Source organism: Diorhabda carinulata, chromosome 5, assembly GCF_026250575.1.
Source record: "Diorhabda carinulata isolate Delta chromosome 5, icDioCari1.1, whole genome shotgun sequence".
Classification (NCBI taxonomy): Eukaryota; Metazoa; Arthropoda; class Insecta; order Coleoptera; family Chrysomelidae; genus Diorhabda; species Diorhabda carinulata.
The window spans coordinates 20619585-20641177 of NC_079464.1; the positions used below are offsets into that span (position 1 = coordinate 20619585).

General features: G+C 31.1%; 1 protein-coding gene across 16 annotated transcripts in view; it reads right to left on the bottom strand.

Moving 5' to 3' along the window:
• Positions 1-411: 411 nt before the first annotated feature.
• The window catches only part of LOC130893796 (WD repeat-containing protein 7), a 36170-nt gene continuing 14988 nt past the window's right edge, over positions 412-21593 (bottom strand). For 3 of the 16 annotated variants that reach the window (XM_057800176.1, XM_057800174.1, XM_057800172.1), the window contains 20 exons: positions 20035-20314; positions 19839-19979; positions 19546-19766; positions 17394-17713; positions 17169-17329; positions 16884-17066; positions 14393-14461; positions 12668-12754; positions 12262-12431; positions 11726-12033; positions 11099-11228; positions 10020-10144; positions 9778-9931; positions 9525-9723; positions 9118-9294; positions 8915-9041; positions 7589-7775; positions 7405-7531; positions 5950-6120; positions 412-5884 (listed from right to left, as the gene is read on the bottom strand). In XM_057800176.1, the coding sequence (XP_057656159.1) occupies positions 5712-5884; positions 5950-6120; positions 7405-7531; positions 7589-7775; positions 8915-9041; positions 9118-9294; positions 9525-9723; positions 9778-9931; positions 10020-10144; positions 11099-11228; positions 11726-12033; positions 12262-12431; positions 12668-12754; positions 14393-14461; positions 16884-17066; positions 17169-17329; positions 17394-17713; positions 19546-19766; positions 19839-19979; positions 20035-20314 (3510 nt within the window). In that variant the 3' untranslated portion in view covers positions 412-5711. The remainder of the gene's footprint in view (positions 5885-5949; positions 6121-7404; positions 7532-7588; positions 7776-8914; positions 9042-9117; positions 9295-9524; positions 9724-9777; positions 9932-10019; positions 10145-11098; positions 11229-11725; positions 12034-12261; positions 12432-12667; positions 12755-14392; positions 14462-16883; positions 17067-17168; positions 17330-17393; positions 17714-19545; positions 19767-19838; positions 19980-20034; positions 20315-21593) is intronic. The other 13 variants (XM_057800184.1, XM_057800186.1, XM_057800182.1 and 10 more) reach the window with 6 other exon arrangements.

Genomic DNA, 21593 nt, shown 5'->3' on the forward strand with positions numbered 1-21593 from the left:
TTATATGTGTAAAAAAACAGTCGCCAAAGACATTTGTTTTTTGTAAAATACCTTACCAAAAGACAATTGACCGTTTGTTTTTGTAATGATAATTGAGGGTTTATTTTTGTAGACAGTCTTCAAAGACAATTGACGCTTTTTGAGATTATAAAAACGTCCCTATCACATCAGTTGATGTGGCAAGATAGTTTTTCAATTTATAAGTTTTTATATCCAGATAGGAGACAAAATTTTCTAATTGAACACTCGAAAAACATTTTGTGCTTTACTGTTTTTATAACTAACAACAATTTGCTTTGTCTAATAAATGCATATGTAGGTTTAGTTTAGAATTTTTGTACATATTTCGATTATATAATTTGCATAATTGGGTTTCCTTATTTATGAATGACATTTGTGAAATAAAAAAACTTATAATTATGAAATAAAATTTATTTGGATGGTAGGATTAAATATCAGCATCGGATAGTTTATTTAAAGCTTGCGACTGATTTTTAAAATGTATTTTATAATAAATACAAATTGAAAAAAAAATTCTATCATTGAAATTTGTTTAATAAAAATTGATCAACAACACTTTACAGCATTCACTAAATAGGAATAAAATAAATTTTTTTCATATACTTATTTTCTAAACTAATAACTTTAAAAATAAATAACATTTATATACATATTTTATAAACATTATACCGATAAATGATATAATCATCTAAATATTTAATTAGTATCATATAATTCTTTTACACAATTAATTTTAAAAACGAAAACAAGATCGTAGCAATATTCGTACAAATACACGAGTTTTGTACTTTATATAAATATATATCATTTCAACATTGACTATACTACTTTTCACTTTTAATTGAAAATTTATTGTGAATATTTTCGTTGTTATTTAGTGCCTAGGTTAATACAATTAAAACAGTCTTTTTACTAACATATTCTCACTATTTACTACCTTTGCAAAAACAATCTGGTCCTTCGAGCCTTCTCTGATTCATAATCTGGCTCGAAGGACCATCTGTCCATGATCAGGAAACCATTCAAAAATGCATAGAAACGTTTGAGAAAACAAGTAAAACAAATATTTAAATGACTGTACCTGAAATTTTTCATTTAAATTGTCCCCATAACGTCTTGTGAGTAATTTTATTTTTTTATAATTACAATACCGAACTGAACGCCTTTATACAGCAGCTCTTCGAATAAGTCCTCCACAGTATTCTACTGTCGTAGCAAATGATTCCTTTTAGGCTTATAGAGACTCTACTCTTATTTTTTATCTCCAACGATGAAATCAAAGAAAATTTCCAAAGCTGAAGCCCATCTTGGAAAGTGGAAACAGCAACTAGCATTGGTAGGTGTGTATCGCTCCAAATGAAGTCTATTTTGAAAACGATTCAATAAATTTTGATAAGATTGGAAATTTTGCGTTTTTATTTCAAATTTTCAGGTCACAGCAGTCGATTCAACTTTATATGTAAAACTACTACCGAGTCTAATTTCATATCGAGGTAAAATAGAGAAATAGTTTTAAAAAGAAGTTTTTTTCAAGAACATTATCAAAACCGACATATGACAATGGTTAGTTATTGAAAATATATCTTTGTTAAGCCCTGCATAACAATAAATAATAAAATTTTACTCGATATATTAATATAACGTGAAGAGGCACTATTCATAACAAAAAAAAATAAATTTTCAATCAAAATATTTTTCATTTGCTGTTGCCAACAATTTTTAGATTAATACTTTACATATAATGTTTATACAGAATATTTTATTATTATTATTATAATACAAAGAGGAGAAAATGACATTAGATAGAAGGATAAGTGACTAGATTTAAATAAATTTGACAACAGATTTTTAACGTTATTATTATTTTCAAACACGCGTTTTAAAAATTTAAACTATCATCTAAAATTTTCACAGGAAACGGTTTTTTGTGTGTGAAAAGCTAAAGTAAACCTCGAAAGGTGACTAGTAAATACTAATTTCACATTCAAAATTTGTTAAAATTACAATTTAAACATGACTTTGTTGGAATTTTCATTAAAAAAGTAGTAGTTGGTAAGTTCTCTGAAAGTAGCTGAAATATATCGAAAGAAAATAGAAGTGTAATGAGACTCCAAATGATTTGGTTGTAAACGGTGAAAGTCATTTTAGTTTGTCCAAATATATTATGAAACCTAATACTATAGTCTTAGTCTCTCAATGATAGAAAAGACCTTTTAGATAATAGTTTGTCCTCTAGAAAAGGAATAGGAGTAGTAGCAGTTGGTACAGGAGCTGGAGGTACAACCAATTCCTAGTGAAATATATTGAATAAAGAAAATAGAAGAAGTTTAATGAGAAAGTCATTGTAGTTTGTCCAAAATACAACAAACTATATGACAAGAATTTGAAACTTTTGCTATATTCAACATATTTTATATAAAAATATCCAACAAAGTCATATTTTGTAGAGAAAATTTTTTACACTTACCACAATGAATATTTTAACTAAAAATGAAAAGTACATTAACATGCTTTCACTAGATACATTATATACCATATAGCTTCATTAAAATTTCATCAATGTACAGGTTTTTTTATAATTTATGAAAGATATAATATTCATGCGAAAATAAATGTTATCGTATACACTATTTCACAACTTTTTGAAAAAAATTGTAAACGAGAAACCAACAATTTTTGAAAATGCCTACTAGATGTACAATATCTTTGCTTTTTTACAAAAACTACAATAAAATTATAATCAACTGGAAAAGTGAATTAAGAATAGTTAATGCAGTATTTCTAGAGTCAATTGAAGTTCTACACATAAATTCTCAAGAATTATTTACTTAGAACCAGAAATAAAACGTTCAAAAGCGCCTTTTGTATCGACTCCGTGAGATCTTAAGCAAAAACATAAAATCCAATAAAACTTTTTCATATATTAATGTATTATTGTAAAATTGGAATAAATTAAAATTAAAAAAATATATACAAAATAATATGTACTTTGTAGGCACATTAGTCTGAAGCATTGTATGATAAATATTTCCCTATTCAGCTCAATTTTTTAAAGTAATTATAATATATCTTTATCTTTTTTTTTTGAATAACGATCGTCATTTTCAAATTATTGTCGCTCGTCGTTTTTTATTTTCATTTTTTATTTCCATCGAGTATCTAATTCCACCGAATAAATATGTTATTGACTAATCAATTTCACTTAAATATCTTAAACTAAGTAGGAAAAAAGATTTGCGTTTATAATCTGTAAATGAACAACAAACAACAAGATGATAAGGACCTTGAAGACATAAAAGGGAATCGTACAAAGTACATTTGTGAGAAAATCTACAAGACTATCTAGCATTGAAACACTATCACCACCTTATAAGAGTTTTGGGGTTAAGGCAAGCCACAGACATTTTATAATAAAAGACGTATGGGTTATAACATAAAAGGCCGATTTGAGACAATGATAGTATCATATCCCAATTTGTTTTTATGGCGAAAATATGAGTACCTCCAATAAGCGTCTCAAGATTAAATACCAATAAAGTTTAGCTTTGAGAAAAAAATCACCTCAATACTAAGGAAGCAAGTGGGATCAAAACACCATATGAGAAATGAACAGAAACACCATCAAATGTTACACGGATGGCTTTAAAACAACAGAAATGGAATAAGAGTGTACAGGCATAGAACCAAACACTCCGAAAGCCTGGAGTACACACCCAGCAGATATTTATGCAATTTAAAAATGTGTCCAGTTCAATCTAGATAGGAAATCGTCATCCTGTCCTACAGCCAAACAACCATTAAAGCTCTAAGCTCCAATATCATGAAATCAAAGTAGTTTGGGAATGCTTGGACAAGTTGAACGGATTAAGCAAGAAAAATTTAAAAAAGTTATCCTGCAATGGATTTAGGAGCACACAAGAATGGAGAGAAACGAAATAGCTGATAAGATTCGCTAAAGTATCAGTATCAGCGACATTATAATAGAAAAAGCATTGGAAAAGAAGGTAGATAGGGGTAAAATCAATTATTGGGACAACCTACAGGGGCTGAGACAGGCAAATACATTCCTGAGAAACTATAATCAAAGAATATCTCCTGAATGTATCAGCCTAAGTAAGAATACCAACAGGAGTTCCGCGAGTACACTGTTGCCTTAATAGACTCCTGAAAACGCTATAGCAGATCATCATTGTGCAGATTCTGTTGAGTAGTGAACGAAACCTCTACCCACATTCTCTTGAAGTATGAGAGTATACAGAAGTTTTGAACACTACACCTGGGAATGTATGAAATAGAAGACGAAGATCTCTGGCAATTGATGCCATCCCACATTCTAGACTTTTTGAAAAGAGTGGGATTGATTGATCAGCTGTAAACACCGAGTTTTCCCAGAATTTTAATAGTTAAGCAGTAATTTAAGTAATGAGCTCCCAATTCATTAATTACCTCGAAGTTGGCATGTGAGTACTGAAAAAAACGTGTTTAAATAATTTGGACTCTAGTTATACAAGAATCAATGCACTCACTAAGTGAAAGAAAAATTAACAACTACTGACTTCATATGATGCTTTCAATTGCTGAATAATTTTGCACTAAGATTTCAAAATTGGTGTCCAAAAGAAGATTTACTTCAACCAGCTCAAGGAAATAGGTATGTGGTAGTCTGGTAGCAAAATAGACACAGCCAACTCAACCTAACGCCACTAGATCCAAGTACTTCGTCTATGAGTGGACATATTAAAATGTACACTATGGAGAAAGAATCTCATTTAACACGAAAAAACTTATATAAGAAGGGCAAAACTGTTGACATAGCTTCTGACAGGGACGCTGTAGCTGCTTGCTTGTAAAAAATACCACAAACACTTTTTGATTTCTGTGGTGTAGAAAAATGCTCCTCACTAGCTTATCCTATGGGTTAGATCTAGCTGAAACTGACAAGTGTATGTTCTGTGGAGATGAGGAAAAAAGTCTAGTTTCCCTCACCTCACCATTACAAGCATACACTAAAATATACTTTTAGATACTAAAACTGAAAGAACAAATATCCAACTCTACTGCAACCAGCACAGGTACTGGAGTTCAGAATTAGATGTCAAAAAAAGCTCTGATAAGGGACATACCCATAGGGATTCATGATTGGAAGAAACTAAGAAGAGATAAAGTGTACATTGTTTTACAATACTAATGTATACAGTGATGATCCATATGAAATGACAACATTACAACACTAAATTGAGCTTATTGCTAGATAATACAACTTTTTTGGTTTCTTCTCGCTTTTTTTATCTTCATATCATTAGTAACACTATTAATGTAAAGTTATAAACGGCTCAAACGTTTTGATCACAAAATTCAATTGCAGTAAAATCCAAAAATGCTACAAATTTTTATTGCAACCTGGCAACGTTTTATTATCTTCTTACTATGTTCATTTATTGTTCTGTACTACAATCAACTAACTGACTCCTATCAAATGTAAACTAATACTGTGTATATAAAAATATAATAAATACAGATTGTCAGTAGAAGTAGACTCTCGATCAAAATACCACTACACAGATAAAAAAAAATCGTATAATAATGGTAAAACTAACACCATAGACATGCGCAATTTGGAACATTATACGGCGATTCGAAAGGTAACTGTACGATATAATAAAGGCCACATTACCTAAGTTTTCTTTCAGTTACACGTTGAACCTTGTTTCAGATCCGTCTGCCAGCATCAGGGATACAGTTCTGTTGTTCATCCAGATTAATCTAGCGAGACGCATCGGGTTTAATCGAGCCACGTCAGCTATAGGCGCTGTGCTGTAAGATTTGACATTCTTCGTTTGTGATTGGCCCAAACCGAACATACCTAAAGTAGAATACAGATCGGTATATGAACTTCTACCTATATACTATATGATATACACAACTTACCAGTGCTGGTTTGCCAGAAACTCAATCTATTGTCGCCAGATGCATAACTAACTAAAAATTTTCCATCTGGACTAAATGCCAACGCAGTAACTGCAGAAGAATGCGCTCGTATATTCACACATTTTCCTTGTCGAAGTTCATAGAGAGTAAGTGAACCAGTATGAGATCCAACTACAAATAATAAAATTAAAAATGAATTTCACAATTCAAATGAACTTTTTTTGTAACAAATGTCGTTTTAATGTATAAATAAATAATTTACTTTACTAAAAATTTTAGCATATCATATATACTTAATAGAGTGACAATTCATTGAGACCTAAAAAATCTATTGAGCCCTTCTAGGTACAGTTTCTAAAGGCTTGCTACTAGTATTCCTTCTATTCCTAATCCTTCAACGAATCTTCTAAGTAAGTCCTCCTGCTCTATTCAATATTCTTCCAAGTTGTTGTGTCCCGATATTGTGTGTTACATTGCATTCAAAAGTATCAGGATGGTAGTTTTCTGACTCACACAATCTGGTCTCTTTCCAGTACTGCGACCTAAAGAATCTATTGAATCCTCTTTTCTTGCTGTGTTATTGGGCAAGCTCGTTTACATCTAATCTATTAACCCCTATCCTGTTAACATCAGGAATTATTTTTGATGCATTCAATAGATCTTCTTTGGTTATAGTTTCTCAGAAGTATCTTAGCCTATCTGAACCCCTGCAAATTGTTCAAGTAACTAATTTTGTTCCTATATTTCTCCTTTTACAGTGTTTTCTGTATTGTCATGTAGCCAATTCCTCAGAAGAGTTCACATCCTACTAAGGGTTCATCATATTATCATAGTTACCCTGTAGCATCTTCTGTCTAATTTATTTCTACTTCAGTATGGCCTAGTAGCCACAACAGTGTAACTGTTATTCCGACCTTACCTTACCAATTGTTAGTACAGCTTGGTGTAAGTCTTCGCCTGCTCGACAATTCGCGTCCAAACATCCTCTCACATTAATTATTTTTAAGTCTGCGAACTTGAAGGGTCCATCTGATATAAGGTTTACTTTTTTACTGCTGCTACTGCTATTCTTTGAATGTGGTCAAACCATCTTTACTTTTGGGTTTTAATACATCTGACGATGTTTTCATTACCTAGTATTTCATCAATTTCTCTATTATTTCATATTTCCAATTTCATTTTAATTCGTCCATATATTCTTCCCCAGGAGTGTATTTGAATTTCCATAGTTAGATCTGATTTTTAAGAGTTGGTAATATGGTGTAAATGTATCAATTAAAATTAGTAACAAGTGGTTTACAAGGAAAAAATTTTGGAAACTTTTGGTATATTCAAAGAATGCATAATCAAAAAACAAACTTGGGATCCAATCTCTAATCCTCCTAATCAAACTTTCATAAAAATATAACCAATAAACATATCACATTGTGTTAGATTATGTAAAATATTTCTCACCCGCTATCCTCCTTGTGGCTGGACAATGTGATACTTGACTGAATCTACAAACAGCTGGAAACACGTCCTGTAATCCTTTATTTTTCAATTGACTTGGATCCAAACAATGCAGTATTATATCCATTAACTGAAATTAAAAGCCGATTTATAAATCATGTGTATAAGAACATTTATTTCAACTTACTTCGACAAGAAGGTCTGACATTTCGTTTTGCATTTTCTCTATCAACAATTCGACTCCCCTAAGAATTTCAGGTTTAGCTTTATGCAACACGTTGTTATTCATGTTAATGTTCAGAGTTTGCGCATTTTGTTGTATGGCGTTATATCTAGCAACTTCTTTGGCCATTGTGGTTATAAATGCAGCTGGCCTAAAATACGGATGCAAATTTTTTTTTCTTCTTTTTAGGATATTTTTTTTCTTTACATTCCAAGAAATCCCCCGAAAATACTTACAATCATTTAAATCACATAAACCAACCACATTGATGCAACAATCACACGATACAGCTTCAAAAATAAATTCAAAATATCTATACCAGGTAGGGAAGACTGTACCCATCCAGGAAAAACCAAGCTGATATATGGATGGTTTAAAGAAGTCATAAGATATCTTATTCATAAACCAAACTGAAGGTACCACAATTTTTCAGATAGAAAAAATAGCATACCACATCATACAGTGTTAAAAGCACTCAATTCTGTAGATGTCACCTCTAGGCTAGAGTGAGAGTGTGTATGTGTTTATAACACCCTGGGTACTGCAGTATGAGGACATCAAAATGTCAAAATAAGCTGCAAAAATGCAATTTCTTGCACCACAACTCTTTTGTTATAGAATTGGTGGAATATAACTTTAGGTCATGGTGCAGGAAGACAAGTACAGAAGTTTATAACAATCGCCAAAATTCATTGCAGACCAAGTAACAAACTAAAACATTCAAGACTGTTGCGACGGTGCCAGCAGGGTACTATAATATCAAACAGCTTCTAAAATTGATATGGTTAAAGAGGTGTTCTTATGTAGATTTTGTCGATCGGAAGAAGCAAGCTCTATGTCACTGTGACAGGTTAATAAAAGTATAATTCTTGGTTATAAACCATGGCAAATGAATACTTTGAAGAATCAATCTCCAAGTTAATATAAGAAGAATAAAGCTATGGAACATAATCAAGATTGAGAGACAATAGTTCAGAAATGATCGAAGAGAAATAGGCCGGCCACAAGCCAAATCACTGTGAGATTTATCATACTGCCAGTTACTCTTCTGGAAAAAATAATTCAACGTTAACTCAATCAGATTGTAAAAAGCTTGTTCTGTTATTTTTACAACTCCCATATTGTCAGTTCATCGGACAAAGGTTTAGTAATTTTTCTAGTGGATACAAAGAACCTGAGCACTATTATAAAACACCATTCTGCAAACTTAAAGCTAAGTAAGGGCTAGAAAAAGTTTTTCTTTTGTGTGTGAAACCTTGATCATTATTTATTTATTTTGAAAAAAATTACCTAGCAGTAGCTATAAGTGTTAGTGCATGCCTAGCTGTCCTGCACGAATCAGCTTGAGGTGTAAGAGGTAGTCCGTAGGTCATACTAGGTACTAGCCTGTCTGCCTCCGAACATAGTTCTAACAGACCTAAAAACATTTATTTCAAAATATTATTCATTATTGATTAGAATTATAATTGTTTATTACATATTGAACATCTCACCTATCAATACTTTACTAATATCTAAAAATGGGGCCCATACAGTGAAGCCTCTGCCTATGAGGTCGATGGCGGCTCTTCTTAACGGAATGTGTGCTGGCAATTTGGGGGAAGGAGGGGCTAGCAGCAAATGAGATAGCGCCATTGAAGTCAGTCTTGCTAGATTATTGTTACCTGGGCCTGAAATATTCGACAAGTTTAGTTAAATTGCGTTTAAACTAATTCCAGCAAGATCATCCAGATATGTAGCTGGAGATAAATTTCTGATGTTACAAATAGAAAAGGAAAAATTGATGATGCCGACTTCAATAATAATCGTACTTGTTATCTGTTTAGCAATAGTCCTAGGCTCGTTCTTGATTGACTATATGGAAATGAAGCTTTCCAAAATAAATAAAAACCATTCTTACCGAATCCTTCAACCACAGAACTTTTTCTTCTATCTTCGCTCATACGTCTTTTATTATTATCACTACACGTGATGTCCTGTCCGAATTCGGCTCCTATTACACCTAAAATTATTACAGCAGTCGATTGCTTCTTCTTTAGCTCTGATAGACTGGACGGTTTTCGAATTTGTTCTTCTTCTTCCTCCTCGAATTCCTCGTCCTACAACCAATTATTGACACATCTTTTTAAAGAAAAACGAAATGGAAAACTTACCACTGGATCAGGAGTGTGCGGTTGTTGATTGGCATTTCCATTAGTTTGTTGTACCGGAGAATTTACTTGTTGGTTGATAGTTTCAATGTGGGTAAATTGTGGAAGGTATTGCGCCCATGATTCCACTAGTTGCTTTCTACCTTTTGGACCCATTCTGCAAATATAATGAATACATTGATTTAATGATATCAAAATGGAGATACTATTTTATAAAACCAACATATAATTAATACCAAATTTACCTGGACAACTCCGCCAATAATAAAGTTTGCGCAGCCTCTCGAACTTCTACACAATGATGTTGCCATCTCTTTACCATCATTTCGACTTGGGGTCTCTTGAAGTTCTTTGCACCATGTTCGACAACCTGGAAGATAATTATAAACATAGTAACTAGTAATGCCTGCAGCAGTACTTCATTTTAGTTACACTATTGCTTCCACTGATTTGGTTATCAATCAAAAATTGGGAATTACCAACAGTAAAAGATTAAAAATTCATTTTCTATTATCTACAGTATGTTAATATCCCAAGGACAAATAACTTTACTATTACTATCTTTTTTTTTTTCAAAAATAATGCTACAGATTTTCAGTATCCTACATTTTACTTTCCAGACACTCTGCACCTATACATAAAAAGTTTTTAATGCTCTGCACCTCATTGTTCTGCCTCCAAAATATGTAAAATCCTCCCAAAAGAGACTATTTTTGTACAAAGGTGTTAGCACTATTCCTTCCTACTTAAACCATCGACTAAAATGCGACTTCGACTTGCTTAGGCTCAAGTTCCCATGTCTTGCCTACGAACTTTCCACAATTCCATACAGACTCAGTGGCTTTGGGGATTATCTCGCCTAGACGATAGTTTCAAGCAAGTGTTTATTCCAGTATAGTTCTTAGATACCTAACTTCCTTGGAATATATCAGTTGTGTTGCATCAAGGAGATGCAGTGGGACGGGACTGTATTGTTTTACCTGGTTTGGTTGAGAGTTACTCTCCATAATAGTAATTTTTAGTGTGTTTATGGCCGTTTATATCTTTGCACAGATTATTTCTTCATGATTTCACCTGAATACCAATAAAAGTTTATCGGCGTGGCAGAGTGTTATAATTGTCTAAGTATTTTAGAGCGATATAAGTACTAATTTGAAATTACCAACAACCTTCTCTGAAGTTAGTACAGGTGACTAATCAATAGTTACTTAAGTGGAGACGAAATATCTTGGAATGACATAGTAAATGCCATAAAAATTATTAATAAAAGAAATTTTACCTCAAGTTTATGATGATTTAAGAAAATAAAACATTTTATTTATACCTTATCAGGTAAAAGGACACAGTGTAAAGTTGCCAATAGAGACCATCCTTGTTTGATTTGAGCTTGTTGCTGTGTAAACATTTCTTCGTGTTCTTCATCAGTCTTAGACCAATTTACGCGAGTGGATTGCCTAAAAATTGATTTATTATATAAACTGAGGCTCCAAGAGTGATTAAGTTAAACGAAGGTGGTTTGAATATAGACCGGAATTGGAAGTGGCTGCATTGTATGTTACCAATCATAAAAAACATCCGGAACCGAGTAAACTTGCTTTTGGGTATACTTATAGCTATGAGGGTGTATCAGTGTCTGTTGTGCAACGGATCACCATTTGGTTTTTTGATCAAAGGTAATTTAAAATCCGCAGCAATGTTAAGATGCACAAATATGTTACAAATGGATTGTACCATGTGACATTGCTTTGTGTCATTTTTCGACGTTCTTAGACAAACAGTGAACATCATTCAGTAACCCTTAGTACCTTTAGAGAATATCGCAACATGCTTTACTTGTTGGGTGTCGGTATCTTCAAACTTGGCGGTAAAAAATCGAGCGTTTGTGGTAATTATTCTCCAAAGCACCAATTGCAATAATAGTGCAATGAACCAGTAGATGAGACATGCTTACCTATGTAATTTTCTATTTCGTTCTTGTTCGGGAACAAAAGTAGCATTGCTCATCGACATTAAAGTATGACTAAGAGCGATTATTGCCAAAAGATGGTTAGTAGTTAATGTTGTACTAAGTTCCCAATGAGTTCGAGATGTAAATATTCTAGTGACTTGTTCTTGTCTTATCAACTCGGGTGGTATGCTGTTCGTGAGAGATAAATCGTTTGGAAGAGGCTCTTCGTCTACTGGTATTGTATTGTGCCATGTCGGTAGGAAGAGTGACATGTGATTCGCCTTGGAAAGAACCCCATAGGATATTGGTACCTACAAATAATACAAGAATGTGGAATTAGTTAAAATGTTTAAATATCTTTTTATTACCCAAATGTTTCTAAAAAGCACACAATTATCATTCATTACTCACTATTACCGCTTAAGTTTTTTTTGAAACAACAAGAATTGAAGATACACAAGAAATAGGAATATTTCTTAAAGATAGAGAATTTTTGATCCATTATAATGAACAAAATATTGAAAAAAATAAATAATTACCATGGGCCGTAGCAAACCAAGTTTGACTTGGCACACTCGATCTAAATCACTATCCAAACCCCATGAATGTAATAAAGATAGAAGCAGTTGTGCTATTTCCATACCATGACTAGCTTCGAGGGGTCCTAATGTATTTGGTTTGCTATTTTTGGAAGTCGATTCATGTCCTTCTGGAAAATTTGATATATTATGGTTTTTGGTAGATATTTATGTTAAAAAATTCCAACAATGAAATTAAGCCTTTGTTACTACTATAATTCAAACATAATTGCACCAACATTCAAATCTTAAAACCAAGGAAACTATTTTAAAAAACCTAAAAAATGCGAAAAACCATAAAAGCAAAACAAATAGAAAATAAAATTCCGACAAACAAAAAAAACACCATTAGCAATTCATAGACTACCTTTGAAGTGTTCTCCGGAATGTTTTAAAACACTTTCGGCTTTTGCTATAGCGGATTCTGCACCTTCTTTCATTTTTGCTAAAATTCCTACAAAAATATGTGTGAAAAACGCCATTTCAACTACAACCCATGGGAAAATTGGTAGAAAGACAATAAAAAAAGAAAAAATTTTCGAAGTTCACTACTTTGAATAAAGATAAAGATAAAGATAAATAACAAAAAAGTGAAAACGATGAAATATCATTCAATTTCATAATTTATGATTATGCGATGTCATTTTGGCTTTCTACGGTCTACACCTATACCTGAAAAGATATTTTATGCATCTCATTGTTGTGTCACCAAAATACGTAGACTTTTCCCAAAAGAACTTATAATTCTGGGTTTTCTTGCCTTTGTTTCCAAAGTTTTAGCACTACTCCTTTGTGGTACCAAATGAAATGATATTCACAGAGTAAATGTTCTGCTATCTGTTGCTCAATGAGACTCCATCTGTTGAGGACATTGTTGATGTGACATCTCATGAGACCACAGTTGGACTCTAATCCAAAATAATCCCTCTTTTTTGGCAAAGCTGTCAGCTTCCTTATTGGATGGTATACCTCGGTTGTCTGGTAGACTTTGTTTCTGTTACCTAGTGCTTTTAGAGTTTATTTTCACTCCCTTGCTAGCTTGAACGTGCAATTTCAAGGATTTCAAGGACTCTTTTTCTCTTTAAACACTCCTGAGCATATATGTTTAGTAACTCTGCTAAAAATGCGCAACCCAGCTCCTTGCACTAGATTTGAACCATTTGTATAACTTGGTATTCAGCACATAGAAATTGCCGAATGTGAATTTTTTTGTTGAAATTTCTTTTAGTACGTTAGCGGTCAATAATACCATAGCCCTTAAATCAATAGGAATGGCTTTCAACTTCCTTTAGTGAGCATTGGTAATTTTCACATTTCAATTTTTGTTTCATTTTCCTTACTTTCACTGTTATCACTAATTCTATCCATATTCTTATCCGTATTAATTGCTGATGTTCTATTTTTAATATTAGTTTTTCTGTCTCGTATTACATTATTTTAGGCACCATCCTTCGTAAGTACATTAAGGACACTATTTACTACCCTTGATTCAAATCTATAGTTCGTAGATGTCTTTCCACATTCATATAAAATTGTTTTTGACATTTACTAATATATATAATAATTATGAGAAAAATAATAAAGTGAAATCTGATTAAGTGCTCTAAGCTCTAGATATGTGAGAAGCTTCTGCTATTTTTAAATATATTAAGGTCCTTTTAAGATCTATGTTTTCAGTTCCATAATATTTGATTTCTTTGTTATTTTAATATCTATTTCTTTACAAGGTGATCATAAGTAAGATAAATTATAAGGTTTGATTTCATTTATTTATATCATAAATAAATAAAAAACATGATATTATGTGAATTTTAAACACTAATGAGGTATGTCCAACATAATGTTTTACAAACAATTAGTGAAATATAACAACTAATCTTTGATTTAAAAACAAAAACTAGCTTCGGGAATATGAAATAATGAAAAGTGTGAATGCTAAAGGAAATTTGTTCCAATTGAAAATAAAATTCAACGTATTTTGTTTTATATATTTAACAAAAATGGACAGGATTTGAACAAAAACAATGTAGAACATATGATAGAAATTAATTGAAAAAATGGGGGTTCTACAATAAATATACAAACTATTTACCATGTTTGTCTTTTTCCTTAATAATCATTTCCATATTTTCAGCTTTATTTTTCATCTTCCCAAAAAAATCTTGCACAGAAAACAATGAATGTTAGTTTATTTTATTTATTTATATATATATATATATATATATATATAAATATATATATATATATATATATATATATATATATATATATATATATATATATATTATTGTGAATGGAAAAGTGTGCGGGACAACTTAGTCAAAAGATTTTTGAACAAAATATTACTTACATTTCAAGTAATATGCTTTCACTAATAACACAGCCATATTGCGAGAGATAAATTTTCCAACTCCTAGATTAATTCTAACAAACAAAAATTTACAACGTACTAAAAGATGTTACGACATCAAAATATAAAGATGGATGTGAAATATGAATAGTAACAATACAATTTCTAACATAACAGCAGATAATTGAACAATAAGGAAGAAAGAAGATTTAAAAAATGAACATAATAGGAATTAAATATCTAAGAATAGCTGGAAAAGGGAATAAAGAAAGAGAACATGAGAACAACAATAAAAAAGGAACTAATTAGCAAGAAACAGCTGAATTACTATGGATTTGAGTTGGATTGACAAGAAAAAGACTGGAAGTAAGAAACAATAATAAAAAACCAAAAGTAATAAATAGATCAAATAAAGGAACTTTGAGCATAAAAAGGAAAAAAACAACAAATAGCTAGGAATCTAAATAGGACAGGATAAAGAAAGGAAAGTGACAAAACAAGAATTGATAATAGAAAAAGTAAGCAAGAAACATCTGATTACTATGGATTTAAGCTAAAAACAGAAAAACGAGAAAAATCAATGAGGTAGGAAAAAATAAAAAACAAAGAGGGATATCAAGAAATGAATAAATCAAATAGAAGAAATTGGAGCGAAAAAAGGAAAAACAACAAATAGCTAGAAAATTAAATAGGACAGGATAAAGAAAGGAAACATAAGAATTGTAACAAAACAACAATCAATAATGGAGAAAAATAGCAAGAAACTGTTGAATTATTATGGATTTGAGTTGGATTAACAAGAAAAAGACTGGAAATAAGAAACAATAATAAAAAACAAAGACGGAGGTCCAGAAATGAATAGATCAAATAAAGGAACTTGGAGCAAAAAGAGGCAAGAACAACAAATAGCTAGGAATCTAAATAGGACAGGATGAAGAAAGGAAAGTAACAAAACATTGAATTGATAATAGAAAAATAATAGCAAGAAACAACTGACTCGATATATAAAAAACAGAAATCGAGACAAAGAAAGTAATAAAGGAAAAGTCAATGACACAAGAACAACCTAAACCCTAATCTACACCCCCTGATATTTTTATGGAAATGAGATAAAAAACACGAAGAAATGAAATGCTTATGAATATCTGCATAACTGTGTGGGACAAGAAAAAGAGCTATGGCGATAGAGAAGTAACAAAATAAAAATTAATAATAGAAACAATAGCAAAAACCATCTGAATTGCTATGGAAAAATTATAACGTGATAAGTAGTAGAGTAAAGGAACAATAAAACAAAGAAATAGAGGATTAAGAAATAAAAACAGGAGAAAAGAAAATGGTACAAGTAATATGGTATAAAAGCTATTAGAAGCATCATACAATACCTAAAAAGGTAGTAGAAAATGACAAGAAAATAAGAGACATGTAAATATAATAGACTCAGAACACCTAACAAGAATAACTGGAAAACTAAGTAGGACAGGATAAAGAATGAAGACCCTAGAAATATAACAAACAAAAATCGATAATAGGAAAAACAATAGCAGGAAACATTTGAATTGGATGAATAAAAAACAAAGGAGATCAAAAAATTAATAAATTATATAAAGGAAATTGGAACAAAAAAGGAAAAACATCAAATAGCTAGAAATCTTAATAGGACTGGATGGAGAAAAGAAACATGAAAAATGTAACAAAACAACAATCAATAAAGGAAAAAATGTCAAGAAAAACTGAATCGTTATGGAAGAAAAAAAGAAAGAAAAAAAAAAGAAATGAATTTGAGGGACAACAGATAGCAGAAATAAGATGGCAATGGTACAAAATCTATCTGAAAACTAAGCGGCCCAGGATAAACAGGAAATACGACAAAACAAAAACGGAAAATAGGAAAAATTAATTGTTATGAATATATCAAGTCAGATTAAAGAGAAGTATAATGGAGGTTAGATGTACCAATTAAAAACGAAGGAAGAAGAAATAGATTAATCAAATTAGGGAAATGGGCATAAAAGAAGAGAATGATGCAGGAGGGTCCAGAGATATAAACTGAATACCTAAAAAGGTGAAACGAAACAAGAAGACGAAGAAGATTCTAGCCTAATACTATTAGAATTTGGTATATATTAAAATGTAAGTTATAAAGTGGTTCTAGAAATATTTTTGTTGATAATTAAAAACTGTGATAATACAGTGTGTGAATATAAACAAGATATTAGTAGTACCCACTTACCGGCAATCTTTTTATGTGCATCAGGACTTGCGCTTTGAGTCAAAGCTGCTACTTTCAAATATTCTGATGCGTTTATTAATCCAGCTGCTTCAAGACTACCCGGAGACATTGTTTCATATTCTTCGCTTAATAATTCGATTATTAAAGCTTCTATATCGAAGAAAAGGATATGACTTTCAGGATCTAAAATATTTATTCAAATTTAGTAATTAAACTATAAATTTAATTCTTCCTGAATTTATAACTTCTTAGATTTCATCAAAATTAAACATTAAAACAATTCACCTTTGGGATTTGTTCTTAGGCCTTGTATTGACAGTGGAGAATTGTGATTCCTTTGCATATGAGGATCATCATTGTTCGTATGGGCTCCGAGCATTTGTAGCTGATGCAAACCTCGTTGTGTGGCATGCCTTATAGCTGACAAATTTCTGTGTCTTAATCCTCTATAAGAATAATAAAAAAAATAACGTAGATTACAAAAATTCGATTCACATAGTTTATAATCACCTAAAAAAGTGTACAGCTGGATTCGCCAATCCAACTTCCGACGATGTGTTATTCGCTTCATTCTCTTCACAAGCATACAACACCTCCTCGGCCGCTATACCTTGTAACACCCTATCCAAATGACCCGTTTCCATTTGCCAAACGTAAACGGTACCATCGGAACATCCTATTATCATGAAATCATCGTTAGGTCTCCATTTAATTGTCGTTACTGGAAAAAGATGTCTCGAAGCTAGGCATACGCATTTCCTTTCCGCTAAACTAAGTAAAGTGACAGAATGATCGGACGCTACAGAACAAATGCACTTTTGAATCCGAGCCTACAAAAAAAAATTCAAACCGTATTTGAAGTTCTAGAAATATCGTTACTAAACTCGGATCCAAATATTGAAATGGATTTTTAACAATAACAAATTCATATACAGGGTCAAATAACAATTATACATTAGGGTGGGTCAAAAAATCAACTATTTTTTTTGCTAACAAGTAATATGGACAAATGAGTTGTTAGACACATCAAAAAAATTTTCTCCATATATAAGCTCTTCATTTTAATAGGATCCCTTTTTATTTTTTTCACAGTCCATTAGAAAAAAATTCATACCCAATCATTAATTGATTGTACAGGGTGACAAACATAGGTGAAGACCCATATATTTTTCTCCAAACCTGTAAGATTTATCAAAAAACTTTAATCACAAAAGTTCTTTGCATTTAAAGGAATTTTTAGATTATTGACTTTTGGATTATACAGGGTGTCCCAATTCTTCAGTATCGATATCAATTAAAAATATGGGGTATACAAAAATTGAAATAATTATACAGTGGCAGAACAGAAAGAAAAAATTCGAGAGGAAATTAATTATTTCCATTAAACTGGTACAATGCGAAGCATGGAGGCGAGGTATACTACCTGCATTGCAGAAAATTGGGGATAACTAGAAAACAAACTGTTTTAAATATGATTAAGGTATTTTAATTGAGTATATTTTATTAATTTTCTGCATATTCATACTTTAAATCTCTCGAGATGCAAGTAAATGATTTTTTAAAATTATTTTTAATAAAAATATTCGTTTGACAGTAAGATATTTTTATAGCTTTTTGTTTTTGATTAACATTTTCTATTTAGTTTTTTTTTCAAAAATACAATACTCAGAGTGGAAGAAATGCAAGAAAAAAAATGAGAAAAAATCAAATAATTCCACAATAATTATATATAGGTATAAGACGTGTATGTATTCTTATTTTTATGTATTCTTATTCTTATTATATTATACCTTTTTATTAAAGGTATAATATACAGTGTGTGCTATTTCAAAAAAGAGATTTTGTTATCTACAAAATTTGAAATTCATACAGTAAAAAAAGATTCTAGACCCGAAAATCACAAAAATTCATTAAACCAAAGTTTTGTGTTTGTAAATTCATTTTGCAAATGATGCCAGTTAAGCTCCTTTTCATTTTGCGGAATTTTCCAAATATAATGATTTTTCAATAAACATTCAAATAACCTTAAATATTTCCTAAGCCCTGCAGAAATCAAATAGGTCGATCTTATGTAAGTTGCCTTTGTTTTTACCACAAAATCAAAAAACGAAATGAAATTTAGGGTGTTCCATTTAAAATTCCAAAGTTGATGTCGATACTGAAGATTTGGGACACCCTGAAGAATCCAAAAGTCAATAATCTATAAATACCTTTAAATACAGAAAACTTTTGTTACTAAAGTTTTTTTGACAACTCTTACAGGTTTGGAAAAAATTAGTTATGTACTTGAGACAAATAAAAAACAAAATTATATAGTGGCATTCTTTATTTTTTATATTTCTTCGATGAGCAAATCAGTTTTGATATATTTTTATTGGTTTTAACTTATTTATAAAAATCAATACAGTTATTTAAAAACGGTCGTCTGGTAACCCTAGTCGTCACCTTACGTTTGACAATCAATTAATGATAAGGTATGAATTTTTTTCTAATGGACTGAGTAAAAAACAAAAAAACTGCGATGCAGAGGATCTTTCTCTCATATATCGTGAGAATTTTTTATAAGGTGTCCATTTTTCTATTTTGATGGAAAAAAAAATTATTGAATTTTTTTGACCCACCCTATTATACACACATTTAAGTTATATTAGTTTTTACTCACGCTGCAGTTATTCGGAGGTACTAATAATTGTGTAATCTCCCCAGCATGGACACAAAATCTATGTAGCAATGTACCACCATATAAATCCCATAAACAAACAGCGAAATCTACTCCACCAGATACTAAATGATTTTTATCATATCTAGAATGTTCTCTGTGAGGATATAATAAACAGTTCACCCTGCCCCCATGCCCGGATAAAATTTGATGTTGAGGCCAACCTGAAAAAGACATAATTTTAATTCAAAGTAAATTTTTTTCCTAAACAAACAATTTTTTGTTATAAATATTACCGTTAAATTGTTGATGATTTCCATGGAGTAATTGCAACATAACTGTTTGATTTGCTGGTACAATAATTATCGATCCATCTTCCCGTCCAACAACTAATCTACTTTGCAAGGGTAGGTAAATACTTGCAGTCAATTTAACAGCTGAAATATGAAAAACTTTTAATAAAATTTCGAGGAGTAGATGTTTGATACTAACACTGACATTCCTGTTTTTCAAGTTGATCCAATATACCAACTGGACTCGGATTCATTCCCGCCCACGCTTCTGTCAAACTTGTGGTAAGGGTGGCTTTCATTGTTACTGGTTGAGGTAGTTTCTGTCTTTGGATTTCCTCTAATTGCGCTGCAGATATTTCAGGTATGCTCCATACCATCACAATGCCTTCAGAATCACCTCTTATCAAATATCTAGATTTGTTGGTTTTATTTGCTCTTGTTGTTGTTATAAAATGCATAGATGGTGGACAAGACAAAGGCTGAAATGATAATTTAATAAGATCCAAATAGATTTTTAACTATTTTTCTTATACACTTAAAATCACACCATATGGAAAACTTTCTTATTGTTAATATTACGGAAAAAAATATTTTTTGTAAAAAGTTCAGTCAACAGATTTTAAATGTTTACGGTCATATACGAATGTGCAGAGACATGTATATCGTTTCTAAGCATGTATCATGATTAGTCGCAATCATTTTTAACAACAATATATCCGGAAATTTGACAAATTCCCATTGCATTTGAAAGTATTTAAAAAAAATTTTTAAATTGTGCAAGAATTTTTTACTGAGACCAATTGTCAAAAAACTCGTGCAATGTTCATTCCAATCAAATGACCATTATGATGATAATCTTCCATAAATTAATTAATATAATGCCTAAATTAATTAGAAGATCATGAGATTTTTTTTACATCTGCTTCCTTTAAACAAGTTTCAAACTTTTGTTATACACTGTGTCCACTTAAGTTCGCACCAAATGGGGAACTTTCTTATTGTTAATATTACGGAAAAAACATTCTTTGTAAAAAGTTCTGCGCGGTTTAAAAACTGAAATCCCGCCAACAGGTTTTAAAAGTTTCCAATCATATACGAGTCTGCGGAAACATGTATATCGTTTCTAACATGATTACTCCCAATCATTTTCAACAACAATATATCAGGAAATTTTACAAATTTGATCACTTTAGAATCCTAAAATCCTATTGTACAAATGCAAAGAATTATATGTATGGTATAAGAGAGTCACATCGATACAAAATAAATTAATTTGATACGTTAACGGAACTTCAAGTGTCTAAGGAATACTTGGAGTGGGTCCACATTAGGATAGTGTACCATAAATCTTAATGAATACAATAGTCCTCAAATTAGATAGCCAACGCTGTATCACCCAACCAGATGATTAACAGATCCTAATGGTTCCCACCAGGAGGTGAATCAATTTACACACAAAACAGACATTGCTTAAAATAGAATATCCTTCAGCTAAATTAGTGAAAATGTTTCTTCAAAACAAGGTCTTTGTTAAAATTTTATTATTGTATGATAATAATCTTTATGCTTTTGTACAAACAATTCTAAAAAGTTATAAAAATTTATTTTATTGTTGATTATCACCACTAAAAACACGTCAATCAATCATCAATCTATACTCTAGTAAACAAAAAAGAAAATGTTCTAATTTCTTAAGCAAGGCGCGCACAAGTCAACAAATCGAATATATTACACTACACAATGTTATTTATTTCTTCT